At 43.7% G+C, this 12,005-nt stretch overlaps 1 protein-coding gene across 2 annotated transcripts; it reads left to right on the top strand.

Moving 5' to 3' along the window:
- Window positions 1-660: 660 nt before the first annotated feature.
- LOC135553994 (zinc finger protein 281-like) lies at window positions 661-11,702 on the top strand. 2 transcript variants are annotated; one of them, XM_064985980.1, is made up of 7 exons: window positions 661-776; window positions 2,984-3,443; window positions 7,420-7,515; window positions 7,730-7,856; window positions 8,292-8,375; window positions 8,543-8,661; window positions 8,935-11,702. In XM_064985980.1, the coding sequence occupies exons 2-7, from the start codon at window positions 3,036-3,038 to the stop codon at window positions 10,534-10,536; spliced, it is 2,436 nt and encodes an 811-aa protein (XP_064842052.1). In that variant the 5' UTR covers window positions 661-776; window positions 2,984-3,035; the 3' UTR covers window positions 10,537-11,702. The 2 variants fall into 2 exon arrangements, with proteins under 2 accessions (XP_064842052.1, XP_064842053.1); XM_064985981.1 differs by lacking the exon at window positions 661-776 and adding an exon at window positions 1,167-1,242.
- The last annotated feature ends 303 nt before the right edge of the window (window positions 11,703-12,005 follow it).

Here is a 12,005-nt window from a genome sequence, read left to right as displayed (position 1 = left end):
TATTCACACTGTCAGACTTCTTTTTACCTATGTTTCAGGAAATAACTCATTAGATATTGTGGATGCATAGTCTACCCTAAATGTTACATTCCCAATCTGTAATTTCAAAAGCCTGACCCTACCATTTTGTTTGGTAGAACATAGGATAAACAACGAATGGAGTAATGCAACCTAAGATTTTGGTTTATGGTAGACAGTTGTACTAAATTCCCAAGGCATGTAATATTCTACAAGAATCAATGGGTATCCTGGAACATTGCACATTATTATTTCAGTGTCTTGCATATTTGATTTACACATATGCAACTACAACCAATCACACACCCTTTTATAAACTGATAATAGCGTTTTCATAACATTTCATTTTTGTATTCTAAATTTAATCTGATTATTAGTCTGGTTTATGTAGTTAAAAGGCATTAGGCCTATCAATTATGCTAACACACATACAATTAATGAAATGGCACAGCACCTTCAGTTATGCAAATGACACTTATATTTCTGTTGAATTTGGTGTACGTAGGCAACAGTGTCGTTCAAAATGTTAACGCATATGTCCCCGCACTGCGTGTTAATTCCCGGTCCAGTGCTCCCGGATCAAGAGTCTGTCTGTGACTCTTCGCAGGACCCGTCCGCTATACCCATAATTCACCGCGCTGAGACAAAATGAAGGAATACAGCCACTGCGGGAGAACAATGTTTGGGCTCTAAAGATTGAAACGGACGACCAAAGGTGAAATAAACCAGCCGAAAGAGCTATTGGTGGTCATGTACTGGTAAGACAAAAGGAAATATATATTTTGGGCGAGTTTAAATATGTGAAACTGAGGCAAGAGTGTGGGACAGACAACAAAGCGCAAAGCTAGATAGCATACCGTTGCTGGAACCGAGCATCATCAATTGTTCGCTTGAGTTGCATGGGCCATTTGTTATGGGTACGTCGCACGTATGCTCAGTTGCGGTTTATTTCAGTCCTCACCCAATGCCTGTTAGAGGTTCAAGTAGTTTATATCAACTGGTTTAATTAGTTAGCCAGGTATTATGTATTTCAGAACCGGAAAATGAAAACGAAGCGCTCACAATATGTTGACGAATGACGACACACCGTGTTGTCCAAAATCTCTTGCGCGTGCATACACCGACTCGCAAGTTTGTCAATCAAAATGATTTGAGAATTAATTCCATACCTTGGAATCGATGTAGGACTACGTCAGGCGAGAACGACAGATCCTCACATGTTTGGTGTAATATTAAATTCATTCTATGGTCTTAATTTAATTTTTACCGAGTATTACTGTTCTCTGCTGATGGCCATATTAGCTAATTATTGCATGATCCTGCATCACAAAGGGCCTGGCAGGCTGGTTAGCCAAATGGCTAATTGCTTGGTGGCTCGCCAGACGTTAGCAGTAGCTAGCTAGCCTTCTTTCTAGCCCAAGTGAGTGACACTCGATGAATAAATCACAGTTTAGCACTGGGAACCGATTTGCCGCCTACGTCATTACTTTCATTTTTTTTTTTACCACTGAAGTCGTTTTAATTTTCAACTAACGCTTTCTTACAATACATACCATTTTTTTACTGTAGCATGTTACATATGCATCTGTTAGCTAGCTGTTAGCTTTATTTGGTATCAGCATGCTAGCAAGTTTCATCCAATGCAATTGCAATCGAGCTAGGCTAGCTATGCTGGTGGAGACAATGAAGTTCAGAGACACGATTAAGTTACACGTGAAATCTGAAGCTATTCAAATTAACTGTCTTTTGTGAATGAAAACACACTATTGTAAAGTAATTCAATTGAATACAAGAAACTGGCTAGGTAATGGTAGTCTGGACAATGTTAAATTATGAAATTGCTGCTTATATTTTGTTATCGCTATTTCACCGAGTTAAGCTATCAGTGCCACTGATATCTTCCACAATGTGATGCACTGGTTTGGATGATGTTGTTCTTCTTATTCCAAAAACTCCATTTTGATTTTGCCTTTTGGAATCCTCTGTCATTCCTCGTTACATTTGTAAAATAGCACAGCAGCTGAGACATGACTAACCTCAGTCATCTCAAGTGTCGTGTTATGATGGTAATTTAGAAAAGTGTTAATTTTGTGAGATCAACCTAATCTTCCTGTAGCTATAGACAAGTATATTAAACAGCCAACGTTTTGCAGTATACCCATTTTATTTTGTTTCTTGATAGTATTTCAGTGGCCAGTACTGGCTACTCTTGCTTGGTTCTTTAACTTTAAAGCCCATGTTTGATGGGTGTCCTATGATGATGACGACCTGTAGTCACAGATTAAAATACAGAAATGGACCTTCCCTTTACCTGTATAACCTAACTGGGCTGTTGCCTTTTTTAGATAATTAGCCTAGTCCTCAAATAGGAGGACAGATTAACACGCCGCTTCAGGTTTTTTCCGCTCTCTCATAGGACGTCAGGGTTTAAAATATTATAGGCTATACCTTTTACCCAGGTTAATTCAGCTACATCTGAGGTTGACTGAAGACTTTCTAAAAAAAATAGCCTGTTTTTAGGGTACCATAATTCACACAAGTCAGACTCCAGACCGTGGCTGTTTGTTGTTGACCCACAAACCCTTATTATTAATCTGGCTAAGCACTTGATGGGGAGATCAGAGGGCATGAAACTGATTCCTCAGGGACAGCCCATTGTAAAAATGCTGCCCATCCAGTCAATGTCTGTCTGGACAGTTAAGTTATTTCATGTAAGTTGGTGTCAGCAGCACATGTAAACTAAAGACAAACCATCATATATCACTGATGGAAAGGCTACCCGGATGTTAGTTTCTTTTCCACTCATCCAGGAGTGCTGCACTGCAGCTTCACCCTGCTCTCCTCTCAGCTGTGTCTGTGCGACATATGCTATCTGGGGGGAGAAACACATTTTTAGAGCAGAATACACATAACGTATGGACAATAAAGTTGCATTGTAGTTCAGCATCTGCTCTTTCTTTCCCAGGATGGTTCCGGTTGGCTCCCTTTAGTTGAACCTGCCCACCACCAAGTTCATCATGAGCATCATTCAAGACAAACTAGGTAATGACTTCCTGCGCTCCAATGGGAGCATGGACTCCAACTTCTCCCCTGGCATGATCATGTTCAGTCACCTGCCCCCAGTGACCAGCTTCACCCGGCTGGCCACCCAGTCTGTTATGCAGGACCTGCCAGGCCCTCACGAGATGATCCTGAAGAAGGAGCGGGACTCTCCAGACTGCAGCATGGCTGGGGTGGGCGGCCTGGTGGAGTATGGTGGGGTGGGGGACTATGTCCATGCCATGGACATCAAGCAGGAGAAGATGACAGAACATGACTACCGTCAGCCGCTGTACCCTGGAGGCCCGGGGAAGAGCACAGAGCTCCTGGAAGTGTCCATGGGCAACCACCAGAATCTGCTGGTGCATGACCTTAGCCTGGGCAACGTAAGGCCTTCTGACACATCAATACTTAGAGGGCTGGTTTCCCACACACACAAAGCCTAGTTGTGGATTAAAAAGCCTTCTCAACAGAGATTCTCCATTGAAATAGCGTTTTAGTCCAGGACTAAACTTAATCTGTGTCTGGGAAACCAGACTGTAATGTTTTTTAAACCAGAGAAGTCAAGGCAAGGCACCACACCATAATAGATAAATTTAAAAAATCTTATTTGTATCACCATCAACCTTTACCGGTTGTATGAAGACAAATTACTTTTTGGTATTACACATTTTCATACAAATTTTATTTAAATATGCAAATTGGGCAATATATCATTAAATATGCACATGATTGCATATCACGCAAATACATTTTTCTGGACACTGGATGAAGTCAGCCTAAATATTTTGGTTTCATTTTAACACTCAATGACCGGACTTGTCCAGAGCAAATTGTGGGTAAATACTTTTTTCATCTTTCGATCTGTAAAATACTAAAGACATAGATGTAGGTAAAAAGCTTTTTTGGCAAATGTTTCCCAACAAGATCTTACCCAGAAGAAGAAAATTGACAAGATATCCTCAATTTCCTCTGGGCAAGTCTGTACCTAAGCATAACCATACAGAATTTGGTGAAGCCAGATGCTTCTGAAGCTGAGGAAAATGAGTTGGTTGGTGTGTGCGAAGCGTCTGACTTTCAGTAAATGGCAGTTGAAGAAAAGTACATTGAAATTAGGCTGTCAAACGCCTATTTAGACGCAATCACCATCTCTAAAGTAAGTTACTAAATATACCAGTTTGTAACATTCTCTATGAAATGTACTTTTAAATTGTGTAATTCAATGTAGTGAGCTTTGAAATGATTGTATGTGCATTTTAAAGTGGTTAAAATGAATTATGTTGATGACTAGTATGATAAATGTATATTTTCTTAAGTTTATCTAAATTCAGCAAAAAAAGAAATGTCCTCTCACTGTCAACTGCGTTTATTTTCAGCAAACTTAACGTGTAAATATTTGTATGAACATAACAAGATTCAACAACAGTCAAAAAGGGGGGGGGGGGGTCAAAAGTAACAGTATCTAGTGTGGCCACCAGCTGCATTACGTACTGCAGTGCATCTCCTCATGGACTGTACCAGATCTGCCAGTTCATGCTGTGAGATGTTACCCCACTCTTCCACCAAGGCACCTGCAAGTTCCCGGACATTTCTGGAGGGAATGGCCCTAGCCCTCACCATCCGATCCAACAGGTCCCAGACGAGCTCCGTGGGATTGAGATCCGGGCTCTTCGCTGGCCATGGCAGAACACTGACATTTCTGTCTTGCAGGAAATCATGCACGGATCGAGCAGTATGGCTGGTGGCATTGTCATGCTGGAGGGTCATGTCAGGATGAGCCTGCAGGAAGGGTACCACATGAGGGAGGAGGATGCCTTCCCTGTAACACACAGCTTTGAGATTGCCTGCAATGACAACAAGCTCAGTCCGATGATGATGTGACACACCGGCCCAGACCATGACGGACCCTCCACCTTCAAATCGATCCCGCTCCAGAGTACAGGCCTCGGTGTAACGCTCATTCCTTTGACGATAAATGCAAATCCGACCATCACTTCTGGTGAGACAAAGCCGCGACTCACTTTTTGCCAGTCCTGTCTGGTCCAGTGACGGTGGATTTTTGCCCGTAGGCGACGTTGTTGCCGGTGATGTCTGGTGAGGACCTACCTTACAACAGGCCTACAAGCACCCAGTCCAGCCTCTCTCAGCCTATTGCGGACAGTCTGAGTGCTGATGGAGGGATTGTGGATTCCTGGTGTAACTCGGGCAGTTGTTGTTGCCATCCTGTACCTGTCCCGCAGGTGTGATGTTCGGATGAACTGATCCTGTTCAGGTGTTGTTTCACATGGTCTGCCACTGCAAGGATGATCAGTGGCCGTCCTGTCTCCCTGTAGCTCTGTCTTAGGTGTCTCACTCTACGGACATTGCAATTTATTGCCCTGGCCACATCTGCGATCCTCATGCCTCCTTGCAGCATGCCCAAGGCACATTCACACAGATTAGCAGGGACCCTGGGCATCTTTCTTGGGGTGTTTTTCAGAGTCAGTAGCAAGGCCTCTTTAGTGTCCTAAGTTTTCATAACTGTGACCTTAATTGCCTACCGTCTGTAAGCTGTTAGTGTTTTAACGACTGTTCCACAGGTGCATGTTCATTAATTGTCTATGGTTCATTAAACAAGCATGGGAAACAGTGTTTAAACCCTTTACAATGAATATCTGAAGTTAATTCATAAAAATCCTATTATCTTTGAAAGTCAGGATCCTGATAAAGGAACGTTTCTTTTTTTGCTGAGTTTAGTTTGACATGTACATTTCTGAAAAAGAATAATATTAAATGGCCCAAAATACCAACAAATCTCAAAATTTAATAGGTAAAAGCAAAAATATAATTTCAACCTATGGTGTCTGGTGGCCTTTGAGCCACACCAAATTTCCCTCTTTTGTTATGTTAAAAAAGAAAATGTTCTCTATTGAATTGTCTAATTTACTGCAGCATTACAATTAGTAAAAAAAAAAAAATAATAATAATTACTCTGGAGGTTTGGTTGATCAGATGTCCACCTGTCTTTTGGGGTGTGGGCTTGTAACATGGCCAATCTCACCAAAGACTGATGGATAGAGCGAATGTGTGAAAGGGTGGGGGCAGCAGAGAGGGAGGATTTAGTAATGGTGACCTAAATATAAGGCATCAAATGCAAAATATGTCCCTCTCAAAATGATTGAGATTGGGCCTCTCCGTGTGAATGGAAACGTCTTGGCATGGACACGGTCATCTTGTTTGAGCTTGCACTCTCACATTGTCTTTACACACACATGCTCTCTCTCTACCTAACAATAGCCAGACTCCAGAGGTTTACTAGGCAGCACTTGGCATGGCCATTGAAAAGCTAGACATATCATTTCCTGCTCACTAAATATGGCTTATTAGTTTATCTAAGGACATCTTAGAGATTACATTAACTTTGAGATGTTTTATTTATTTAACCTTTTATTTAACTGCGTTATCTATACACATGTATGATTATATTACTGAGGAGACGATCATTTTTCTCCACTCAAAAAGCCGATTCCCTACTAAAGTTATGAGTAGTTTCATTTGTAGTGCAGTCGGAGCACCCCAAATGGTGCTATTATTTTCAGTATAATGACATGCATGTGAGCTTGCAGACATTTTGAGCCCACTGATCCTGCGCTCGTTTGGTTGCGGAAATGAGACGGATTTGTTTTGGCTAGCCTTTCCCCTGATCTAATACAATGATTGGTTGATGTTTGAGAGCTCCGTCGTCTTTCACATGCACCCATCCACACTCATAGGCTGTGTCCGACTTTTGACCAGGGCCCATAGGCCGTTGGTCAAAACTAGTGCACTATATAGGAAATAGGATGCCATTTCAGACAGCCATGTTCTTAGTATCCATATGGTGTTGGGAAGTGTAATTGAAATCCCAGTGTCCCTTTCCTAAACCACAGACCCTTTTGTTTGAAGATTGCTCTTCATAGTGGGTGAACATGCTGAATATTAATGAGTCTGTATTTACACTTGAGTTGCTAGTTAATAAGCTTAGGCCTTTTCTATGGGATTCTAAGTGTGTCTCAAATGACACCCTATTCCCTTTATATAGGCCATTTTGATATGCATCCTAAATTAACAGCAGCTCTCCCATTTGAATGACTGCTTAACTGTCTGGAGAGATACACATGGGGAGCCATAAATATGTGGTTTATTACTCTACCTTCTGGCACTTCCCCAAGGCAGCCTTCTGCAATGGCTGAAATGAGCTTTCACTAAATGCTGCATGAGTCTGTTTTTGTCTTGTGTACACATGCAATCTGTCGGCTATGTGACTGAACTAGGCCCTTCCCATTCTCTCAAGTGCTCATTTAAGTCTTCTCGCTCACTCTGCGCCTCCCTTTTGTCATCCAGCTGCCGAGTCGGTTAGGAAAGGAGTCCTCAGGAAAGAGAGGTCGAAGGTCAAATGGTGACGAGAGCAAGCCCCGGAGGAAACGTGGAGAGCCTAAGGTGTGTAAACTGTCTTTTCTATTCAAGTTGTATGTGTTTGATAACTTAGGATGCATATCTTGATTTAAATATAATTCATTTTTCAATAGTTTATGATCCATTACATTAAAGTCTTTTTTTTCCTGAACTTAGTTTCTATCTTCAGTGAAACGATCATGCATTAAATAAATTAAATTGCATTTGTTAGTTGAATTGACCTTCTTTTGTCCAAAAGCAATCAATGATGCTGGATGCAGATGGAGGCAGCCTGTGGCCCAACGGGAAGCTCCACATCTGTGAGCACTGCAGCGCATCTTTCAGGAGCTCATACCACCTGCGCAGACATGTCCTCATCCACACAGGTACCCAGGACCCTACTGACTGATCTATTAGGCTCATTTTTAATCTGTTTGTTTTTTAATGAAAAATTATATATTGAGGGAACATTTTTCACTTTCACAAATGATAAAGTTCAGTATTTGTGTTGAATTGAATAGACAGACGAGATGATTGTTATGGGAGGTCCTCATTCACACGGGTACCTAGGCCACTGATCAAAATGTCTGTTCATTTCTAGCATTCAGTGTGGTCTCGGTTAGTTTCTCAGTAGATTATAAAAGCAAGAATATCTCCAGAAATTTTGGAATAGATCGTGTGGTTAGAAAAGGCTAGTTTTTCACAGTCACTGTAGGAAACCTTGAAATTAAACCAGTGCAGTATTTAGTTTTGAATAGACTAGGCAGACACAGAGGATTTAACTTAGTAACCATGACTGTGTGGCTGTTGTGTTGCCATAGGTGAGAGGCCGTTCAGGTGCAGCCAGTGTAACATGAGTTTCATCCAGAAGTACCTACTACAGCGGCACGAGAAGATCCACAGCGGTGAGTGGCATGTCATACATCCCACACACACGTCAAGCACACTAATGACGCGTGAGGCAAACAGTCAATTACCTTTGTGCACCAATAGTTGGATGACACAATGAGCAAACCTATGTTTTGTAGATGGTTATTTTTCTTTAGATCTTCTGTGATGTTTCCCATGACAGGAGAGAAGCCTTTTTGCTGTGACCAGTGTAACATGCGCTTCATTCAGAAATACCACATGGAGAGACACAAGAGGACCCACAGTGGAGAAAAGCCATACAGATGTGAGACCTGCCAACAGGTAGTGACCTCCACATGAAAAATCTACCAAAATAGGTTGACGTGTGTTGGGAGGGGAGTGGTTATGATGCATGTCTGCTTTTAACCTGTGGAAGCAGCAGCACTTTTGAATGGCCGAAACAAATGTTCCCTCGGGGACAATGCATCCTAATATGCCCACTTCCATTATGGCATGACCTGACAAGTTATATTTCTCGGGATGGAAATGTCTTTGTGTCTATCCCATTCTGCTGTTTACAATCTGTACCCTACTTATGGTCTCTCTGCCCTGCAGTTTTTTTCTAGGACAGACCGATTACTCAAGCACAAGCGAACCTGTGGAGAAGCCATAAAGAAGGGTCTGGAGCCCGGGATGTTGGACCTGGGCTGTGAGGACATGGGGCAGGGCAGCTACGGAATCACTCAGGGAAACACTGGGGCCTCGGTCCGGAAGAGGGGCAAGTCCAAAAACTCTGAGGGAGGGGAGCGCAAGAGGAAGAAAGCGGCGGGACCGGCTGAAGCAGGAGGGCTGGGCGGAGCACACATCCACGGGGCGCCGTCGGGAGGCTACAGTCTCCATGACTACAGCGTGGAGAATCACACTGTGTCCTCGTCCACTCCGCCAGGACCCAGTATGCACCACGAGCATCAAGGCCGAGCCCCTAAGATGGCCTTCAAGAAGGCCAACCGTAAGGCCCTGGTCCAGGGGGGCTTGGGGCAGGCCAAGCAGGGCACTATGGAGCAGGGTGAGGGTGTGGGGATGGTCGGGATGGGCCTCATGCAGGGCTCTGAGGCCAAATCGGGTCCCACCAGCAGCAACTATGATGATGCCATGCAGTTCCTCAAGAAGAGACGCTACCTTAACGCGGCCAACAGTGCAGCATCAGGGGACGGGGTGGCAGGGAGCAGCACCAACGATTATGAGGTCAACGTTGGTCACCTGTCGTCCCAGCAGTCGGTTATCCAGGGGGTGGTCTCAGGTGTGATGGACAGCGACTCGCCCCTGAGTCTGCTAGACTCCTCCCCCATGGGCGTGGACAAGCACGACAGGTCGGGGATCCCTGACGAGGTACTGCAGAGCCTGCTGGACCACTACACCCAGAAACCAGACGGCTCACACCACGACGTGCACTTTGACCTCAGTGACCAGCATGTGGCGCTGCACCCTGTCTCAGCAGATGGCTCTGACCTGAGCCACGATGCAGACTCGCCCAGCCCGTCTGGAGACAAGACGGTCATTATGCACGAGTACTCCCGCTTCTTGCTGCAGGCCCTGGAACGCACCAGCCACAACACAGGCTTCCCCCTGGGCGCGGGGCCCCCAGCTACAGGGCCCTTCACCAGCACCCACCAACGCAACCCACTCTTTACAGACAAGCACATGTACACTACGTCCCCTCTGGAGTGTGGCTTCGGCCAGCCGGTGGCCTCTCCCACCCTGCCCTCCTCCGTGCCAAAGTCCCACTTTGCGATGCTGTCAGACTCCTCTCCGCAGCACAGCTTCCACCTAAACAGCCTGGAGCCTGCCACCCACCAGCAGCTTACCCCTTCTCAGGAGCTCACTGACCAGATGGAGAAGCAACACTCCTCCTCTTCCCCCTCCTCCTACCAGATCAACCCGTCTGACCTGGGCAGCCAGAAGGACTCGCAGAACCTGGCTTCTCTGGACCCCTCTAAGGGCTCCTACACGATTGAGAACTTTGCCCAGGCCTTTGGATCCCAGTTCAAGTCGGCCGGCCGCGGCGCCTTGTCGTACGGAGCTGACTCTAGCGGGGAGGTGGACCACAGGATAAGGACACCAGTCTCCGAATTCTCAGGGTATACTAGTTTGTTAGCCGACGTCAATGAGGCAGTAAGTACAGGTTCCAAAACCCCAACAAGCCAAAGCTACAGATAAGGGCCTGGGAGGGGACAGCATTCTGTTGGAGTTTCATGTTTTGTCCATTTTTGTAATTTTATTTTCAAAAAAAAAAAATTGTGCTCCTATTTTATTCTTATTTTTATTAAGTGAAGTTTTAATTATTATTATTACACTGCCGCTATGTGTATGCCTCAACCCTCTCCCCAGGACTGGTCTTCAAGGACTATTCAAATGCAATTTTTTAAGATATATTTTTTAAGTAAATATCTATGTATTTAGTCTGTTTTTTCTTGTGTCATTTTTGGTCTGCTCGTTAATCGTTAGAATGAAAAGTACCTTTTTTGAAAAGCAAACAGAGTAGCAATGAACTTGTTTTTTTCCTCCCATGAGCTTAAGGGTTTTAGCAATCAACTTTACAATTGTAGCTAGCATAATAATGAGAATAACAATGATGGTGGCAGGAAATAGCCCAGAACTGAAATAGCAAAAAATAAATAATGATATTGTCTGTTACAAGGATAAGTATTACTCAGGAAAAAGTGTAAATGGAGGAAATTGTATAGTGCAGTGAGCACTCATTTTAGAGGTGTAAATTTGCAACTACAAAGAGGATGCTTTGTGTGGTTATTTCTTGTGTTTTATACCTTGGTTGATGAGTACAACAAATAATGGAGGCTGCTGCCAGCTCACTTACACTGAGAACACTTTCCACTTAGCTATATAGAGATTATGGTACTTTCTTGTTAATGTGAAACTCATGTTTTCTTTCAATAAGGGCCATATATATTTATAACAATATATACATGTATAATAACAGCTATAATCATTCTGGGGAACTGCCAGGTGAGGTAGAGGAATTGGGGTGGGGGGGGGTATAAATTGTTTTCCTTGTTAGTTTGAGGAGAACATAGTGACTCTATTCCTTGGCCAATAGAGGTTGCTGTTGGACAGCTGTGGAATGGCCTTCCTCATATTTCTCCCTTCTTCCTCCTCTTCAATTATTTTATTTCCTTAAAAGAGTCCGATTAGCACTTTGAGCCATTTAATTCATTGAATAAACTAAACTACCCCATAAGATCATGGAAGACATTTTGAAACAAACTGACTTGCTTTCTAAAGAGATGTGTTTATTTGGTTGGGGTTACTACCGTATGCAGATGTGGGGTTGAATGCATCTTGAGCAATGGGTTGTTAGAGGAGTGTGTGGGGGGGGGGGGGGCTTTGGTTGGGATGCCCTAAGTTTGGATGACATGGTCTCTTATGGGAGGGGGTGGTTTGGGCCTGGGGAGTTTTTTTTATTAGCATTATCTCCTGGATGTTATCATGTGTAGGTAATGGGGGGAGGGGGGGTTGTTTTAAGGAAATGTATTAACGGTGAAATTGAGAGTGAATGTGTTAAGTAATTCACCACTCTGTTTAGCATCTTTGCTTTACTATTTAAAGTTAAGTGTATAAAAGTGGCTGAATATTTCTTCCCCTGTTACTGAGACAGCCTGGAAACCATG

The sequence above is a fragment of the Oncorhynchus masou genome, chromosome 14, assembly GCF_036934945.1.
Source record: "Oncorhynchus masou masou isolate Uvic2021 chromosome 14, UVic_Omas_1.1, whole genome shotgun sequence".
Lineage (NCBI taxonomy): Eukaryota > Metazoa > Chordata > Actinopteri > Salmoniformes > Salmonidae > Oncorhynchus > Oncorhynchus masou.
This window is presented reverse-complemented; position numbering and strand designations above follow the sequence as displayed.